At 40.2% G+C, this 20,306-nt stretch overlaps 1 protein-coding gene across 2 annotated transcripts in view; it reads left to right on the forward strand.

The window, feature by feature from the left end:
• The window catches only part of DOP1B (DOP1 leucine zipper like protein B), a 51,840-nt gene that overhangs the window by 24,125 nt on the left and 7,409 nt on the right, over positions 1 to 20,306 (forward strand). The window contains exons 13-30 of one of the 2 annotated variants that reach the window (XM_055703354.1): positions 294 to 485; positions 1,313 to 2,006; positions 3,536 to 3,807; positions 4,596 to 4,748; positions 5,780 to 5,880; positions 6,556 to 6,746; positions 8,580 to 10,185; positions 10,824 to 10,935; positions 11,513 to 11,701; positions 12,353 to 12,478; positions 13,093 to 13,227; positions 13,895 to 13,950; positions 14,780 to 14,884; positions 14,968 to 15,034; positions 16,361 to 16,502; positions 16,909 to 16,991; positions 17,222 to 17,331; positions 19,959 to 20,105. In XM_055703354.1, coding sequence (XP_055559329.1) covers positions 294 to 485; positions 1,313 to 2,006; positions 3,536 to 3,807; positions 4,596 to 4,748; positions 5,780 to 5,880; positions 6,556 to 6,746; positions 8,580 to 10,185; positions 10,824 to 10,935; positions 11,513 to 11,701; positions 12,353 to 12,478; positions 13,093 to 13,227; positions 13,895 to 13,950; positions 14,780 to 14,884; positions 14,968 to 15,034; positions 16,361 to 16,502; positions 16,909 to 16,991; positions 17,222 to 17,331; positions 19,959 to 20,105 — 4,481 coding nt within the window. Of the gene's footprint in view, positions 1 to 293; positions 486 to 1,312; positions 2,007 to 3,535; positions 3,808 to 4,595; positions 4,749 to 5,779; positions 5,881 to 6,555; positions 6,747 to 8,576; positions 10,186 to 10,823; positions 10,936 to 11,512; positions 11,702 to 12,352; positions 12,479 to 13,092; positions 13,228 to 13,894; positions 13,951 to 14,779; positions 14,885 to 14,967; positions 15,035 to 16,360; positions 16,503 to 16,908; positions 16,992 to 17,221; positions 17,332 to 19,958; positions 20,106 to 20,306 lie in introns of both variants that reach the window. The other variant, XM_055703353.1, reaches the window with a different exon arrangement.

A 20,306-nucleotide genomic window follows, 5' to 3' on the forward strand; every position in this document is an offset into this window, starting at 1 on the left:
TGAATACAGTCAAGTCATCATTAGGTCAGGGTGCAGTGGGAAGGGGGAAGCACACCACCACATTGGGTATATAATTTCCTGGGACTTTCTGGTCTCTTAGTAGCTGGCTGACTATCCTAAGATTTTTAGCATATGATTCATGGGTTCATCATGTAGAATGAAGAAAGAATGAATGGCACTGAAGAAAGTTTGTACAGCTTAACCATTCATGAATGGACTTAATCATTGATCAGTTTTGCTAGACAGCTGAATAATATGTGATAACTATTTTAAACAATTCTTATTTATTTTAGGAACTCTACTCTGAAGTGCAAACTCAGTATCTTCCACAGATGCTCAGTTATATGGTGCAGTGTCTCCTGGAAAATATGGAACTCTTAGGTTTACCAGAACTCACTCATGCTTTAAAGACCTGTTTTAAGGTGCTGAGCAAAGTGCAAATGCCCCCTTCCTATTTGGACATTGAGACAGGAAGTGGAAATGGGGTAGGTGTTTTTCAACTACTCATAAATGTTTAAATTTTTTAGTGACATAACTTATTTTAACATGCTAGTTCTCCTAACTTAAATCTAGATGATTACTGCAGCAATAAAGATTTTTGAAACTTACCTTGATGCTTTCCAGAGCTATGTGATGCCTTGTTACTGAGTATTCAGTTATGACTTGGTTGAATTATTTGACAGTGAAGGGGTGTAGTCTTGTCTGAAACTGAGGCTATAATCATACATCTTAAGAAGAATGTGATCTTGGTGGTTTTGAAAAGGTACTCAGCATCCTGCAGTTGCTAAAGATTCAAGTTGCCAAATCAAGTCCAGCTTTACAGCTCATTAGGTCTGCAAGGCTTTCAATTAATTAACACAATGTGCTATTCTTTGTGTGCAAGAGACCATGATAGGGAACGAGGAGTAGATGGCATAAAGCAATCACACAAGCATAGCCTGCCGAAGTTTTGTAGTTGAACAAATACATGCATTTGACTAGAAATAATCTAACATGTAATACTGTTGTAGTGGTGACTTGATTTTAAGGAAACATTTCCATTTGCTAGGGATCTGTAGCTATGGATCTGTTGGTGTTTGATGACTCAAGGTGTGAGGATTATACAAACAACTGTTAGGTTTTAAATGCAATTGAACTGAACTGCTTACAAATAACTGTGTCTCAAGATTTTGTAAAAATAATCTGTATCTGGAAATTGCAAATACTAGGGGATTTTTCTGTCATTGCTGTTCCCCAATGCCTGTCACAGTTTTACATAGTTGAAAATTATCTATGCAGTGCCACATTAACCACATTAACATTCCTGTTTTAGAGCCCAGTGAAAAAGGAAGATGTGGACATAACCTTGGAGACTAAATCTGAGCTGCAGGAGGAGGATGAGGCTCCATTCCCTCCCCTGAAGTCAGAAGACAGTGGCATTGGTCTAAGTGCTTCCTCCCCAGAGCTCTCTCAGCACCTGGGGATGCCAACTGTGACCCTTGAGAGAGATGATGTCTGGAAGAAAGGGGGGAGCATTCAGAAGACTTTGTATTGCATCCAAGAGCTGGTTGCCAAGTTTTCCAGTAAATACATTTTTGGGGTGCAAATTCAAGAAACAAGTAACGAAAGCATGTCAGCAATGAATCTGAGTGGAAAAGAGAAGAAAGAGAATGGCTACAGATTACTTGAAAGTGCTAGCAAGAAAAAGAGCCCATGGGATGCAAAGCAAATCACTGTACCTCAGTTTAAACAAATGCTTTCAGACTTGTTCTCAGTTCGTGGGTCACCATTCAAGAACAAGAGTTCTAATCCTCTTCCTCCTGACTGCAACTCCAGTAATCACAAGGAAAAGGAGGAAGAAGAGTGGGACTTAGAGCAAGTGATGCTTGTCTTGGGACCCCTTAGAGGTGACTGCAAGGAAGCTTTCTCTGCGGCTTGTCACCTTTTGTTGGATTGTACTACATTCCCCGTCTATCTTTCAGAAGAGGAGATGGAACAGTTGTATCTCTCTTTGTTTCAGGTTCCTGGTAAGAAAAGATTCCTTTACTGGGCAACTTGAGCATTTGAGGATGTAAATAGCAGTGTGAGCTTGGCTATTTGCAAGACATGTCACCAGAGCCAGTAGTAATGCCTTTCGACAGGGCTGAAGGCAAGCTGCATGTGAATTAAAGACCTACTCACATCAGCATGTGTTTTATGTCTTGTAGCCGAGGGACAAATTTTACCAAGCTTTTTACCACATTCTTTTGAAAGCTTTCACTACAAAACTTGTAGCTGAAAGGATGAAGAGACCTTCTGGCCTATAGAGCCTTGAGGCATGGTACAGCATTTTCAGGAAATCAGTACCCCTTGTCCATGTATGCCTCCCCACCCCCCCAGAAAAAAGGAAAAGAATGTATTAGAGGAAGATGTGTGTAGGTGGAAAACTCTCTAAACCATAATAGAAACAAAACCAGGTCTTTCCCTAACCCTCTGAATTCAAAGGAGTCTGATGTAAGCTGAAAAGAATAAGAATAATCTTGTATAGCTGGAGGGGCCTGTTTGTTCTGGAAATTCAAGTTAATTAATCAGCTTTAGCAGGAGCAGTTATTGGCCTGAAAAGTAGTTGACAAGATAGGTTTGTAGTGAATGGAGAAGTGGGAATCTGGAAAATCTTCCTCACCTCAGTACAAATTTCTGCTGTCTTCCTTAGCGAAGTGATGATATGCCCATCATCTGCATAGGTGAGCTGTCTGCTTGACATGAACACTTTTGCATATTTGCGTTGCCTTGCATATGGTCAGCAATATAGCTGAACTTAGAAGTTTTGCTTTCATAATTGTGTTTCTTTGAAATATCATCCTATGATTATATGATTATAGAAGTTTACTTTCAAAATTCTTTTCAACTGCACACCCTGGAGAATAAAGTAAAGTTTAAAGTCAAAAGGAGAGAACCTCTGATAATGAAGGTCTGGGTTGAATTTGATATAAAATTTGTCTGATGTGAAGAAGGAAGAGTGGACATTTTGTTGTGGTAGTAAAGCAGTTACAACATTTGCTTTTGAAGCCAGAGGTGTGAACTCATACTTCAGACTGTCTCCAGTCAAGCCTTAATAAAACTTGGTCTGATTATTCACTTGGAAATATGGCTTGACTTGATGTTAGCCATATCTGTTCCTTGTGTTCTTCATGGTGGCTGAAATGACATGCCTCAATGCTACCTGAAAGAGCATCCTTGGATCAGCAGACCTCTACTGTTGTTTTTGACAATAACAGCTGGAAAACAGCAGCTGTAAAAACTAGTTGTGAATAAGCATAAACTGGAAAGCAGAAATCCACTAGTTACTGGGTTACTGAGGTCCTGCAAGAGCTTTCTGCCTGGAGAAATAGGAGAAAGAATATAACTTGCTTTGAATCAAGTCCCTTCTGAAGTAAGGAACTTCATAATAGCATGACAGTTGAATTTGGGCAGTCATTTTTGTATCTTGGTCCTGTGAGCTTGATTAAAGAATTCTTGGAAATTCAACCATAACCTTGAGATTATTCAAAGTCTTTTTTCTCACTTACTTTCTAAGGAGGTTGTGATGCCGGCTTCCCTCTGTGGCTGAAGTCCTTAATGACAATATGCTGTTGTGTGAATGACTGCTATGTTCAGAACGTGTCCATCTTCACGCTGCTGGAGGTGATCAACCATTCCCAGTCACTGGCACTTGTGATAGAAGACAGAATGAAGCGGTACAAAGTGTCTGGCCACAACCCCTTCTTTGGAAAGCTACAGATGGTCACCCTTCCTCCCATTGCTCCTGAAATTCTAAAGATCATCTCAGAGAAAACAGATTTCTACCAGGTGTCAATTTTCTTTTTCTTTTTTACTGCCTAGCTACACTGAACCTCTAAGGATGGGGTAGGAAAGGAAATGTTATTTGCATGGATGTTCGGGAGCAGCATGTTTGTGTTAGAATGACCCACTACTGAGTTTTGCTTCCACAAGCATTTGAAAGCAATTGCATGCTTATATGTGTGCTTCCCAGCAGGATGTTCAAAAGCAGCAGGTTATTTTCAAGTTGCTAGTTGTTTTTGTGTCCAAATTCCTGGTGGGTAGGTATAGTTGATTTCTGACTTGAAGGGTTTGGTTTCATTAGTTGAAAGCTACACTTTAGACAACTGATACCACTCTAATAAGAGAAAATGTTAGTGGGTGAATAAAACTGAAAACAATCCATCCTCCTCATTTAGAGTATGTATGTTTCAAAGATGCTTTCCTTCTCCTGACCATTTATTGATATTGGTGTTGGTATCAGCATTGGTTCCAAGATCGTTTTCTTAATAACTGTGTTTCCAATTGCTGTGCCTGACACATGTACAGCCTGTTAAGTTTTGACTCAGAAAATGAAAGCAGAAATGCTTTTCTTCATTTCTGGTGCACGTACATTTGAATTACCTGTCCTACTAGGGTAGGAAAGTTGCATTCCTTTAAGTCTGAGTGTATGACCTGAATTCTTACTCTTTGCTAAACTAAGACAATTTGGAAATCCCTTTTGGTAATAGAGGACATTTATGCAATAAGCTTGTAAGTCAGGGAAGAAATGGCACTTAAATATTTATTTATTTATTCATTTATTATTTTTTCCCTAGAAAGTAGCCTGTGTCCTCTGGAATCAGCTGAACAAAGAGACACGGGAGCATCACATTGCCTGTGTGGAACTGTTCTACAGGTTGCACTGCTTGGCACCATCGGCAAATATCTGTGAAGACATTATCTGCCATGCACTTTTGGATCGTGATAAAGTAAGTCCTGTAGTTATGGAAGCCTCTTCATCACTGTAGAGTTGTTGCAGTGCTTCCCAGACTCCCTCCAGTTCCTTTCTACCCCGCTTCTTCACTCCCATGGTCCCTCTGTCTTCCAGGAGTCTGACAGACTCTGTCCATGCCTTTACAGTTCCCTGGGATTTGTTCATCATGGGATTACTGCTAAAATTAATCCTTGGATACAAGTTCTATCAATGCCAAAGCTTTTTTAGTTTCATCCCAAATCATGTAGTATCTAAAAACTTACAGGTTTTGACAGTATTTTCAACCTAAGCCAGCTCCACCAGTAACTCTAAAATAATTTTATTTTGTGCTGATTCTGTAAACTTCATATTCCAACAAAAGACTTTATTACCTTGTAAGTGTATGTCAACATAATGTTGACCCTGTGTCCACCTTATTATTTAGTTCTCATAATAAGTAAGCAGTATTTTAAGTGAGTCAGTTACTAATTATTTTATTACTTAGTTTAATGACAGAACAGTTCTTTAATAACTTACAGCATATTTGTGAGAAATGCCTTGCACAATAAAACTTAAACCAGCCACCTTCAGTCTTTGGTGTTGGTTTCGTATCTTTCCTCTTGCAATTTTGAAACTTAAAAGTTTGGAAATCTTTTAAAATCTTTTGAACAAAATTACCAGTAATAAACACTACCTTGTATAACAATGTCTTCCTGTTTGTCATCCAGCTTTTAAACCTCCCTAACATCAAGCCAAGACTAAAATGTTTATACACAGGAGTCTTGAAATACATTTTTTGTGTATTGGCATATCTGGTTTTTTGCTCCTACAAACCCAGTGGCTGTTGAGTTTTGGCTGTGCATTCACAGATATATGGCATTTTGGTTTAGTCTATTGCAAAACAGAAAAATGCTCTCAAGCTACCTGAGAAGGATTAGCAGTCATCTATACAATAATGGTTGTTCTGCTAGAGGTTTAAAAATCACTAAAACTTTCTTGGAGATAAATGCTGCAAAAAATATGTATCTGTCTTGTTTCCTTGCAAAGGGGACAAGGCTGGAAGCACTGTTCAGATTCTCTGTCATGTGGCATCTGACCAGAGAGATCCAAGGCAGCAGAGTGACTTCTCACAATCGGTCCTTTGATAGGTATTTTCCATTTCCACTGGCTTGGACTTACATTTATATATTTACTATATCGTGCTTTATTCTGTTCTTTTTTCTGAGGTGGGAAAAAGTTCTCTGTAGAGGGAGCAAAAAATGAGCAAAAGGAAGATCTTCAGCTTCCTTGCACTATTACCTTTGCAAAGCATTCTGTGTGCATGGTGCACTTCTTTGTGTGAAGGAAATTTCTGTAAAAATAGGAAGAGCTTCATGTATGAAGAGTAGCTTGCGGACAAGTTCCTGCATAGCAGCCATTTTTTATCTTGGAGTGGGTTAGATTTTTTCCCAAAGGAAACAGAACCAGGTACTTGTGCAAAGAAAAAAATAATAGTTCTACTTCCTATTTTTGAGACCATAACCTTTGTATAAAATGAAACAAAAGCATTAAAAGTCTTTCTAAATAAGTACGTGAAAGCATTTTAAAATATGCTGCTCTTCTAGACTGTGAGTATATGTATGGCCTTGCTTGTACAAATGCATGTGTACTTGAGCTCAGCTCAGGAAAATATGCATGATCAAGTTGTTTTTAGTAGACATGAGCCATTGGCTGGTGCCTACTTGAACATGCACTGTGTCTGTTCCCTGCCACTATTTTGTTGTTTGCATTAACTTTTTTTAGGGATTTCAATTGTACTTCTTCGTTCTGATTTCTCCACTCAGGTCTCTGTTTGTGGTACTGGACAGTCTCAATTGTTCAGATGGCGCAATTGGTGCTGCAGCACAGGGCTGGCTGATCCGTGCTCTTTCACTTAATGATGTTGCACGGATTCTTGAACCAGTCCTGCTGCTGCTGCTTCATCCTAAGACACAGCGCACGTCCATCCACTACATCAAACAGAAAAATTCAGCAGGTAAAACTGTTCTTGGACTGAAACTATAAGGGCTAACATAGCATTGCATACTCCTGAACACCTGCTGAAGGTAGTCTCTGAAATGCAATGGCATCCTATTACCGTGAGCTGTCTTGCTTCAGTTCCACAGACTCCTCATTATCCAAGCACCTACAGTGATTCTTAAAACAGAGTTCAGGAGTAAGTCATGCTAGTTGAAGGCCTGATGATCGTTTTCTGGTGGCTGCACCTACGCTGTTGGTTTGGATTGCTCCCTGCTTTGCTTTGGGTTCTTGTCCCACACTCGTCTTTGCCATTCCCAGATGATCCACACTGCATGTGTGTTCACTGTTCACCAGATCCCTTCTTGAGCAAAACTAGGTCTGCAACCAAATGAAATCCAGGAGCAGTTTGGTGACTGTGTCAGTCCAGGAACTGTTCCAGTAGGCAGGATGGACAGGCAGATCTTACTCTCTCCACTCAGTCTTGCCCCAGCACACCATGCACCTTCATACCAGTTTCTTTGTTCAGAATATTAGTTAATGATTCCCTCGGCATCACGTTAAAGTAATCAGACAGGTTGTGAGGAACATCTTGCTGTTTAGGGCATACCACACAAAACCCCCGCTTAATTCTGCTGGCTTCAGAAAATTAAAATGTCTTTGTCCAAAGATCTGTCTTGATTCAAGAGGAGACCTGAGCCCTTGTGGCGTATGTCTTAGGTTTCCCAGAGCTAGGATGTAGAAGCAAAGAGAGGTGTCTGCAATTAAAGATGACCTCCAGTCACACAAATTTAAGAATTTGGCAGGGACTCTTTACCTTGACAGGCTAAATTTGACAGCTGGAAGATGTCCATTTTAAGACCCATAAGAAGAACATTGTGAACCACATATGATATGTGTGTCAAATGTGGAACAGACAAGTGTGACAGAGACCTGTCAGGAGCAGCTGAGGAAGACTGAGACAGGTATGGAGCCAGGGTTTGCTCCAAGTGCAGAGAGTCCCATGAAGGCTGGCAGTCTCTTCAGGTTTGGGATTGTTGAGAAGTCTGTTCAGGTTGGGATTGCTGGGAGTGGTAAGGGTATGAGACAATGCACTGTTTGGCCCAAGTAGCCAAGGTTGTTTCCTGGAGCACAGCTGGAAGACAGTGGAGAAGTGTCCAGCAGTTTTGTGTAAAGAAACTTCTGTGTCACCTGTCTGTCTCATTACTGTTAACATAGCTGTCTGCTTGCATAATTGATTGTCTGTCTTGACTGGCAAATAGTTAGATGGCAGACATTTATAGCATCCAAAGGGACCTGTTTATTAGATGCTATACAAACACAGGGCTAATATATTCCTTCCTTGTTCCACAGCATGTGATCAAGTAAAACATTAGCTCTTAAAAAAATAATACATTTTAAAATAAAAAAGTAAGAATCCCTCTGTTGCTATCCTTCTTATTTCCCTTGTGATCTCAGCAAACATTTTATGCTTAGGAAGCATAAAAAAAATTGTCACATCTAGGGAGTCATAGCATAAGAGAAACAGTATGTGCTTTATATTTTGATCCTATTCTCTTGCACTTACAGTAAACTAGGACTGCTCTACCACTTTAAAAAAAAGAATTCTTGCCTTAACCCGGGGGGGGGGGGGGTTTAGCTTGACTTGTTACAATTAATACTAGACTAGAGCAGAGTAGCTTTTTAACCTTTTTTTTTCTTACAACGATTGATTCAAAATTAAAGCATGTTGTGTGGACTAGATGACCTATAAAGGTCCCTTCCAACCCAAACTGTTCTATGATTCTATGTGTGAAAAAGACAATTATGTGCTCTTTTGGGGGAAAAAAATAATTTATTTTTTTTCCAGAAGATATACATGATTGGCTTTGCAAGAAAAAGGCCTCTTTGAAAGAGTCTGGCATCTCTGAGAGCAATTCTGAGGAAAACCTTCCATTGAGCCAGTTTACTACCGTCGATAGAGAAGCAATTTGGGCAGAAGTGGAAAAAGATCCAGAGAAGCCGGAGTTAAAAACCAAACAGTCTGAAAACAATGGCTCTTGTAATCCAGTAACTTCACAGGAAGCAGGTGGTGACCAAGACAGTAGTGAGCACACAGAATCAACAGACACCAGTACAGGCCATGACAGTGAAAATACATCCTCTTTTTCTCCTTCTCTGGAGCTGCAGGAAGTGAGCAATGAGGACAATGAGAGTGCTGCAACTGATGGCAAAGAGACCACAAACCATGTGAGTTTGCTTACTGCATTTCTTCCTGAAAGCTCCAAATCCAGTGCAGCACTAAACCTTGTGCGTGCTGACTCTGAGAGGACTCAAGCATCAGAGTCTTTGTCAAGTGATGAAGAGGTGGACTTGGAGCTCCAGGAAATTACCCATTCTAGGTTGCTTAAGCAACAGAAGGAAAAACAGGAGATGATTGAGGCACTGTTTAAACACATGCTGCTATATTTGCAGCCTTATGATTCTAAGAGAGTATTGTATGCTTTTTCTGTTCTGGAGGCAGTGCTTAAAACAAACCCTAAAGAATTTATTGAAGCTGTAGCTAGTACAAGCATGGATACCAGCTCCACAGCACATTTGAATCTTATTTACAATCTATTAGCTCGTCATCAGGAAGCTCTTGTAGGGCAGAGTTTTTATGGCAAGCTTCAGACCCAGTCGCCAACCATGTGTCCCCATTCTCTGCTAATAGAATTGCTCACTTACCTCTGTCTCAGTTTTCTGCGCTCGTATTATCCATGCTACTTGAAGGTCACACACAGAGACGTGCTTGGCAACAGAGATGTTCAGGTAAAAAGTGTGGAAGTCCTGATTAGAATGATGACCCAGCTAGCTACCATGGCAAAGGCAGCAGAGAATAAGAATGTAGAGTTCATACACAGTTTGCTAGGAAGATGCAAAATTCAGGAGTTTGTTCTTCTTTCTTTGTCTGCATCTATGTACACAAGTCAGAAACGGTATGAATTGCTTATGGCAGATGGAGTTAATGTTACTGAAGAACTCTTTGAAGAGAGCCTAATCAATTTTGGGCACGATCAAATATGGAGCGAGCACCCACTCCAGATTGAGTTGCTGAAGCTCTTGCAGGTATTGATTGTCTTGGAGCACCACCTTGGACAGACTCATGAGGAACAGGAGAATCAGCCAGATCTCTCTAAGGAATGGCAGCAGGCTCTTAATTTCCAGCAAGCTATTGGTGCAATGCAATATGTCTATCCACACCCAATAACTTCACAGGGATTATTCGTCTCTGCTGTGGTTAGAGGTTTGCAACCAGAGTATGGCTATGGGATGCATCCCACTTGGGTAGGCTTAGTCACGTGTTCCCTGCCCTATTTTGGGAAGTCCTTAGGCTGGACTGTGGCACCATTTGTTGTACAGATATGTAAAAACCTGGATGAGCTTGTCAAACAGTATGAAAATGAAGCTGTGAAGACATCTGCAAAAGCATCTGCAAGGTAAGAGTCTGCAGTTTGGGGGTTGTTATGCAGAAAAGTTCCCCGTACTACAGAGCAGTGCATAGTAACTTACTGGTCTAGCATTGTGACTCCCAGAGGTTGATCCTCAAACTCTGCTGTACATGCAGGCATCTGTCCATTGAGCCCAGGTGAGGTGGAAGCGCTATTGTTGCAGCAGGGCTCGCTGCAGTTGAGGAAGAAAGGGGACCAGCAGCAAGAATGACCAGCAGCAGTGATATTCCCTGCCCCCCTCTGCCTGCCATCCAAGTAAAAAGTTCAGAGTTTTAACAAGACTGAGGATTTTGGAGGACTAATTGAGGAGAGACACCCTGGAGAAGAAAAATACAGTAGTACTGTTCAGAACAGGCAGTAAGTGAAAGGAGTAGGGAAAAACAATTGAACACTAAAGATTTATGGTCAGGTGGGAAATAATATTCTGAAAGATCTAGACAGGGAAATGGGATTGTCCAAGCATAGTTTCTGAATCCTTTGTTTTGATATTCCTGTCTGGTCATTCCAATGTTCTATTTAACTGTTGAGCAGAAACAGATTTCTACTTCTACTGGAATTTTTAATCAAGGAAATACCACTTGGCCTGTTAACTGGGTTTTTTCCTTCCCTCCCCACCCACCCCACAGCTTAACTTCTAAAAGAGAAAATGTTACACCTGATTACCCACTAACCCTTTTGGAAGGTCTGACAACCATTGGTCACTTCTGCCTTCTGGATCACCCTAATCAAACTAAAAAGGTAAGTGCTTAATGCCTACCACTCCCTTGATGCTTTGGCACCAGTTCTTCAAAGTATGCATCCCTTTTTCATTCAGAGGTGAATATAAGTAGTAAAGTAGCTGTCGTACAAGAAGATAACCTTAAAGAAGTGAACTAAGTAAAAGTGTAAGGGAGGGGGGACTGAACTTTAATTTCTTTTTATTTGAAGACAGGAAAGTTAATTTTAAGCAGAAGATGTTCATGATGATCTTGGTCGCACAAATACTAGTCCTGTGTATTGTGTCTACAGTTGCTCTGTTGTTAGCAAAGCCTTCTGTTTTCTTTTGAGTTGATAACATGCTGATATGTTCTCTACAACTTTAATTCCTATAACATTTGTCAGAAGAGGATATTATCCAAGTAATTGCCTAGACAAATTAACTCTTTCTGTGCCAGAATAGTGAACAGCAAATTCAGTAGACTGATGGCAGCAGTATATATCGGAAATAGAATGGTTGAATTAAAGTTGGGTATAATTCTCCTAAGTATAGAATAAGAGCAGTCACTCTGTAGTGCATAATATAATGTATTTTAACATTCATATTTGTTTTTTCTAGTCATCATGTTTAGCTGAACCTGCAAACCTGAGAAATGCTAGGAATGCCATTTTGGAAGAATTGCCTCGCATTATTAATACCATGTCCCTTCTTTGGAGTGTTATAAAGAGGGAAGACTCTCAGAAAAGACCAACTGACTTCTTTGGAACAACTAAAGGCTCTTCTTCAGTCTACTTTAAAGCAACCAAAGTAGGAGTTCTTTTAAACTGCTGTGTATCTCATCATCCTTATCATTCCCTCCATCACCAGTGCATTTCACATAGAGTTCTTAGGAATAGTTTTGCCATTCCCAGAATGATAATGGGCTACAAAGAATTTTTTAAGAACTCTTATCAGCTACAGACTTGCACAGTACTTACCTATAAAATTAGATTGTCTTTGCTGTTCTTTTTGCCCCTCTGCACCCTTACCTGATCTGTTTAATGTTTTGATTTTTCTGTGAGCTTCTGTTAATAGCTGCTGTAGAGCTAACCACCTCTGAACTGTCTGCAGGCAGTAGAACATGTACCCGAAGGAATAAAAATACTAGACTTTTCCCTTCTGTGGATATTGATAAATCATAGTAGTGAAAAATATCTGTAGGAGAAGAGAGAATGTAACACAAGAAGTTACTTTTTCTATTTTGCAATATGTTTTCCAACAAATTTAACTTCCATCTGTAATAAGGATGCACTAACTCATAAATAAATAATCAAAACTAATCTGACTGCCAAGCATATGAACAGATTTTTTTGTTGTGTATTTCTGAACATCTTGGGAAAAGGAAGAATGTTTTACAAACTGAGATAGTCTTTGCCTTACAAAGTTTAGCATTCATGGTTATTTTTTTCCCCTCTATAGACATTAAGAACTAAAATACTTGACTTCATGAATCCATTGACAGCACAACTTGGAATCCAGTTGATGGCAGCAATTGCAGCAGTATGGAATAGCAAGAAACCTCATAGGAATCAAAGTAAAATCAAGGTGAAACTAAAGAAAGGCACCCTTAGTTTTCCAGTGTAAAGGCAAATGTTACATTTATATTATCAGTTCTAAACTCTGGGCTTGTTTATAGATTCTTTGAGGTTTTTTATCTGTGACAGTGGTAAGCCACTGAAAAATCTGAAACACTCATTTATACATAATTACACAAAGCATCAGGACTACAATTAAACCTAAATAGATAATGAAATAAAAAGGACGGTGTGACGGTTTAAATCTGATAGTAATAGCCATTTTCTTTATTCAATACTGAATTGTACACTTGGGATTGTAACTTGCCAATTATATTTTAAAGACCTTGAATCAGCTCCATTTCCAGAGAAACGTTAGAGTTGTAGTATTCCCTGGAACTAAGCATTTATTCTGAGCAGAACACCTCTTTCTTTTCTGCTTTCATCTGAGCATAATGAAGTTGTTTTCATGAAGGTGTTGGGAGAAGATTTGTGTGTGAAAAATTGTCGCATGCTTGATTTAACTTGTTCAATTTCCATTTTGTATAAGTATTGATATTTGAATAATTACACAAAAAGCTGTTTTTTCAGCTTCATATTTTGCCTGGTACATTCTTCTGAGGGGTGTGGTTTTTGTTTTGTCAGATTATTCCAGTGGCTAGTGCATCGCAGCTTATTCTTGTGGATTTAATATGTGCACTTAAGACATTGAAAATTGACACTATATTACATCTAGTCAAAGAGGTAGTCAAGAAACCATCACAAATCAAGGGAGAAGAGGTAACCATGAAGATAATTCCTTTTTTTTTAATATATTCTATTCTGGGTCTATTCTAATGTGTTTTCTAAATATTAGAAGGAAAGTTGGGGTTTGGTGTTTTTCTTTTTAAGTGTGTGATTCTCTTTTGCTTTCAATAAGTTATGTTTTTCAGAATGTGCGTTTCTGTGGTGTTATCCATCAGTGTAAGTTCTTCAGAATATTTTGCTGGAGAAGTTGCTGGTAATGAAAATGTGTGGGGTCCTCCAGTACTGAAGATGCTGACAATTTTCATAAAGCTGCTGCAGATACACAGCTCAGCAATACATTTCTATCTTTCTACCCTTATCTGAACAGTTAAAAATACTTCACACTGAGTCTTCCACTTTCCACTTGGTTTACAAGGAAACCAGTTTTGCTACTGTGCACACCATTGTATGAGCTCCTACAGCTCTGAATAAACTGTAGCAGATAATGCAAAATAATGTGAGTGCTTCTGAACTAGGGTCCTCTCTTAAAGCTCTGAATTCCCTCATACTGCTGTGTAGATAATTTTATCATAGTTGGTCACCTGTTGGAGTACAAGGGGCTTCGAAGAAGGGTGTGTTAACCATTGAACACATTCAACAGCTTGGACCTTCTGTTTTTTTCTGAATGGCAAATAATGGCAGTTTTGCTTTTATTTTTCAGAAATCTTCTCTTGTAGATATTCCAGTGCTGCAGTTCAGTTATGCTTTCATTCAAAGGTAATTCAGCCATTATAAAAGAGAATTTTCTGTTTGACTCCAGTTAAGATAACAGCTAGCATCACTATTTCTGCTTTACTTTGATCTTTGTGTCACTGTATCACAGGACACCTTTATGTAGGAAACGGTTATTGCCACTTCTTTGTTAAGTAACAGATAGACACAAAATAACAGGGCTATGACGTTATGTTCCATTGATCTGTTGATAATGCCAGTCTGAAAGCCTTATTGCGTACCAGTAGAGCAACATACTTTAGGCATCTCATTAGCAAGACACTTGTATAATTTCTTAGGATCTTTCTCCTTATCTGTTCTGTGTTGCCAGATGAATGGATAGAGAACTTTCAAATTTCATAGAACTGCTATGGCTGCAGTCTGTGCTGGACATGTAGTGGGTCAGGCAGTTGGTTGGAAATACTCCTTTTGATCAAAACTCTTCTTCACATACTTGGCTTTTCTCAAATGGAAGCCTTGGGATATATCAGACTGCACAATATACTGTATGGAATAAGCTATGGAGATAAGTAGGTTGGCATGCAGTGGAGTGGTTAGCTAAACTATTCCTTTTCTTGTCCCTGAAGACTCAGCCCTCTTACAGTGCTGTCTGGCATACTGCATGTGCTGCTAGCATTTAGTGGTGTATGCATATTGCCTGTGCTGCTGGATATTTATACCACATTGCTGGATCAGTTAGCACAGGGCAGGATCTAAAGGACTGATATTGATGGAAGCTTTTAAGCCACCAAGTTACCTATATATGTTGGTTTTTGTTTTTTCCTTAACTCTATCTTCAGACTTGGGTGTGATTTGGTATTGGTTTTTTTGGCAGATTGCCTGTTTCAGCCTTGCAGGAGAACTTCCAGTCCTTGTTAGGACTTCTCAAAGAGTCTGTGCAGTTGAATTTAGCTCCTCCTGGACACTTTCTTCTTCTCAGGTACTGCATAAGAGAGAAGGCTTATAGATGCATGGAGTAGACCTGTCCAATTACTAACTTAGAGTGAATTGATTTTCCCACAGTACTCTGAATGACTTTGTGACGAGGACACCTACTCTAGAAAACAAAAAAGACCAAAAAGACTTACAGGTACATGTATACCTTTAGTTCAAAAATCTGGCATTGTAAATCTAAGTAAAAGTGAAGATGACCTGATCTTTGTATCTGAATTCATCTGTGCTTTTAGAATGTGTGAATCTGCATCCACACATTTTGGCTTAGGCCTGGTAAATATGGGAGGCTCAAATATGAGACAAGATGCACAGACATCTCTAGCAAAATTTTGTCAAAAATGCATGAAATTGCAATGGTAACTATGGACTTTTCAAAGCTGTTTTTGCTAGATAATTTTATGATTTCTCAGAATTTAAATCATAACACAAGTGTGGTATCATGAGTTCATGTCATATGTGTAAGTATTGAAATCTCAAAACTATCTAGGAAAATTAGTAGCATAATTATTCTTGAAGCTCATAACTGTGTTTGGCAATGTAAATGACTGTCAGCTCACCTTTTATGCAAAGAAGGGCTGGAGTAGAGCAGGACTCTCTTCCTATGGCAACTGTGATTTCACCAGAACAGTTTAAGCACTACCTACTTGGGTGCAGTTTTGACACTGAGCCAACATAATGCTGTGTATGAGATCAGATAGTGTTGTGGTTATAGGACTTTTGTGTGCCAACGGAGAAATTAAGTCTCCACTTCTGCTTCAGAGACTTGCCAGCAAAATGGCAATGATAAAAAGACAGTTTTGCAATCTTACTATCTTATAGCCTGTTCACAAGTGACCTCTGATTTGCTTTGGATTCTTGGGATTTGGTTTCATTAGAGTGGCCAGCTTTTCATTTCACTGGGAATTAAATATGCTGGAGTGAGAAGTTTGATGCCATGTCTTGCTTACCCCTAATAGAAAGACTGAAATATGAACAGTCGGATTGCTGTAGGATAAAACCCTGCCTCACTTAATGTTCTCTGAATATAAAAGGAATAAAAAGGAACAGTGTTCAAAACAATAAAGGCATTGGTATGCCATTTCTGAGGGGCTGAACAATTTAGATCATGTCTTTGACAGGTGACAGCTAATGTGTAAAGTGTGGCAGGACTGATGCCAAATGCCAAATCAATACAATGTTAATGGTAATGGCTTGCATGGAAAATCATGAGTAAAACTTCCATGATAAGCTAACTTAAAAGTTTTTCCTGCTTCTCATTTTCTTACCTGTTCTTATTTGAAGTGAGCAGTAGTTAGTCATCTTGAGAGCACAGATAGTTAAATCAGAGAAGTATGTATGTTTCTAAGAGATAAAAGTGCCTAATTCTGATCCTTCTGACATGTTCCATATAAAAAGGATTTTGCTGGATTGGCCAAGTGATGATAGCTTTCATCTGATGCCACGTTGTCTGGTTATGTTATAGGAGGTGACCCAAAAAATCTTGGAGGCTGTAGGGACTGTTGCTGGTTCTTCTCTGGAACAGACTAGCTGGCTGAGCCGGAACTTGGAAGTGAAAGCTCAGCCTCAGATTTTACCAGATGACTTCAACATTGAAGATGTGAATGGTAATGTGATTTTGTCTGATTTTCTGCTGCTTCCTCTCTTCTACTTAAGTCAGTGAAGAGTACAACGTATTTGACAGTATGTTGTTTGCATGAGATGGGAGTAATACAGACAAAAAGTAAAACAACAAAAAATGCATTATCCTCCAATAACAATGTCAGCCTAAGCGGGTTTAGTAAATACCTGCAGATTGTGTATAATGCAGAGGAAGACTTATTGCAGGTGCATGCAATACACGGGACAGAACAGTATGGGGCATGAGGTATGTCATTGTGGCAGCATATCCAGAGGCATTTATTTCACTGTAATACCAAAAAATAACATCAGTTTTGTTTGGGAAGAAAATTAGGAAAACAGCAAAATTTAAACATACCTGAAGGGAAAACTAAATAATTTTACCTCTTTTAGATACATCAGTGGCACCATCTTCAATGGTTTCTGCCTCTGCTCCTTCAATATACAGTGTCCAAGCTCTTTCTCTCCTTGCAGAAGTAAGTAGGAACCAGTTTTATAGTTGCTGCTCTCATCTGTGCGGTGGTTTAGTATTGGTATTACTGAGCAGATGAATGCATCAGGTTTTCCTGGCAGATTAAATGGGGGCCTAAATCTTTCTTGGGGCATTCCATGTGTGCACGCATTCTAGCCTGAAATAAGGCATGCTTTCCCCTTTTGACAGAAATACCAACTAGAGGTTTAAAGAGATGTTCTTTTCATTTTTAAGGTTCTTGCTTCTCTTTTGGACATGGTTTACCGGAGTGATGAGAAGGAGAAAGCTGTGCCATTGATTTCACGTTTGCTTTATTACGTGTTTCCTTACCTACGCAACCACAGGTGACTTCTCTCTCTGTGCATGTGATTTTTCTTAAGTCTGAATTTTTTGACTGCAACTGTAAGACTTTTGGGTTTTCTTCAGTTTGTCCTCTCCTTTGTTTCCATTCTAATAAGGTTTGAGCTGTATTTCCCCCAGGAGCTGAAACTTTTTGTTTGAGCTTTGACAGCTCTGTTTAGCTGTAGGTGTTCCTCCTGTGTAGGTTTTTTGTAGGCCTTTACTTAAAGCTCCCCTTTCTGTGTATGTTAGGTAATGGAGAGAGACTGTGGGGTGGGGCAGTAGAGTACTGGGCAGGTCACAGGACCCATCATGAAGTAGGAAGGCTACAATATCTGCCTATAGTCTACCTAGTTTTTCAGCCAAAAACATAAGTGTGGGAGAGATGGATGATACCCTCTGTCAGATGAACAGTATAACCTTTTTCCCACAGGGACACGAGAAGGAAGATGAGAACATTACCTTGCTGTGGGGGTTTCCATTCCGTCTTCCAGGGCCTTATCAGTTGGTCCTGGTTCCTCAGCCTGCCTCATGCATCTCTCCCCATGTTTCTCCCAGTGCTATTCACAGATCTCTCAGAAAGCAAACCCTACCTTTTCCAGCAGCTCTCCGCCAAGTGACGGGAAGCAACCTTCCCCTTCTCTTCCCTGCTCCCTGCCAGTTCCGTTTTTCTGAGTTGGAGCTGCTCCTGCTGTAGCTGTTGCCAAGTTTCCCTTCCTCCCAGCTGCTCCCTTTTGGCTACTATGTTTTTCTGAGCAGACCGATCTAATCTGAGGTGTGGAAGAGCATCAGCCACAGCTCGTGGGTTGTGGTGGTGGATGGGTAGGGGTTGACTGGAGTGTTGCTTAGGTTAGTACCCTGTATACAGTGAAGAGCAGGAAAAAAAGGGGTATAGAGGGTCAGGGAAGATACAACCAGGCATGCTGAAAAGGGATGATGGATTGAGTGTCACTGGGAAGTGAGCATTAAAGCTTGCAAGCCTCAGAGAGCAGCAGGGTTTGAAGACATTTCCATGCTCCCTCTCAAGGGGGATGGATTAAAAATGATGCAGAGAAATTTTGGGAAGCTATTTTCTATTCATTATAATTGTACATTTTCCATCATATCTACTAAGTGTTTTCTGTCTGCTTCACCCCTGACCAAGTCAGATTCTTGATGAATGGAGTGTATGTTGCTTTTGTTGACCAGGGCATATACCATCATGCACATGCACCCAGTGCCCTTGCTGTTTGCAGCAAATATGGAAAACCCTGCATACAGCCACCACTGAAACTGTTCCTGGGAATGCTGGCATCACGCTGCCACGCTAGGCCTGGTTTGAGGCAATGGCTGCAAGCCAAACACTTGGTCCATCTCTGCCCATGTGTGGAAATGGTACAGTTAAAATTGGCATGGACACTGCTGCTGTAAGAACGTCCTTGTGACTGCTGCAGAGGATAAATGACAGCTGCTGCAATGCTAGCATAGATCTGAACACCAGGAGTCAGCCAGCTTGTTTTTTCTTGCAAAGATACTACCATGCCCTTTGGTCTGAGAATGATGGTTCAAAAGACATGGGCATCGGTCATCGTGAAGTTGCTGAGATGTCTAGAGATGTCCTTTGATGGTTCTCCAGTTTCAGCCTGGCAAGGCCAGCAGTCCCTGTGAGCTGTGTAGCCATGACCATAACAAGATGGTCACTGGTTAAGAATGTGGAGCCCCCCTTAGGCCCATAGATAGGCTATATGATTTTCATGTTACTCATACATGCAGCACAGCAGTTGGACCATAACCTCCAAGACTGTCTTCATGCCACTGTCCTCCCAAATCAGCAGGAGTTTGGTTGCCAGTCTCCACAAAAAGGCAGTAGCCTACCCCCACCTCCTTGACAACACTGAGGCTGCTGAAGGTGTGTTGCCAGCTCAAACAGAAGACCTTGACAGCATCCCTTCTCAACCAAAAGTCATGTTCCTGTCAGTCTGAGCACCACCTTCCCAGCCTGAAACCTTTGTTCAGCCACAGGCAAAGCAGTTACTGTAGTGAGGATTCATAGCAGGATGCTGTTTCGCATCGGTGTCCTCGGTGAAACTGAGGTGCCACAGGACAAGCGTTAGTTCACGCAGGGTCCCTTCACCTTGAGACCAACACTCCCTCCCTACTGCGCCTTGCAGAGCACAGTGTCCAGATCTGGAGTGGGATGGTGCACAGGGCAGCACAAGGAGAAAAAGGCTCATAAGTGAGATTTCTATACAAGTGATGATGACATGAGAACTGACATGGAATTGTTATCTGGGTGACAGATGAAGCCTACTGTGATACCTTCTAAAGGGGTCTAATGAAAAGGGTGCAAAGCTTATTGGAAAGTTTTTTCAGGGAAGTTTTGAACCATACCTGTAGTGGAAACAGGCAGTACTGTGCTGTGATACATCTAAACTGAAAATACCTCCCCAAACTACGTAGACTGGAAATGTGAGAAGCTTCTGTACAAGCTGTTTTGATCCCCTGCGGCTCCAAGTTACCAGTTAATGTTGACAAAGCCTATTACTGAGACAATTTGGTTAGAAGTTCTGGGGAACCCCAGAGTTTATTTTCTGGTTACATAAACTTAACTTAAAAAAAATATGTATTTATTATTATTGTTCCCTTCCCCTAGTGCCTACAACATTCCTAGTTTTCGTGCTGGTGCTCAGTTGCTCAGCTCATTGAGTGGATACGCCTATACCAAGCGAGCCTGGAAAAAAGAAGTTCTCGAGTTGTATATGGATCCAGCTTTTTTCCAGATGGACACTTCATGTACTCAGTAAGACATGAGATTGTAGTGCTCTGAGATTCTATTATGAATTTGGAAAGGAAGTCTTTAAAGCAGAATGGCTAATATGGGGAAAAAAAATATTCTGGCTTGTACTTTCTTACAGAATGTAATAATGTTAAAAATGGGTCTCAACCACTAATACTACTAAATACATTCACTTAAATTTTCATTATCGTGCATAAGAATAAA

The sequence above is a fragment of the Falco cherrug genome, chromosome 2 (genome assembly GCF_023634085.1).
Source record: "Falco cherrug isolate bFalChe1 chromosome 2, bFalChe1.pri, whole genome shotgun sequence".
Taxonomy (NCBI): Eukaryota; Metazoa; Chordata; class Aves; order Falconiformes; family Falconidae; genus Falco; species Falco cherrug.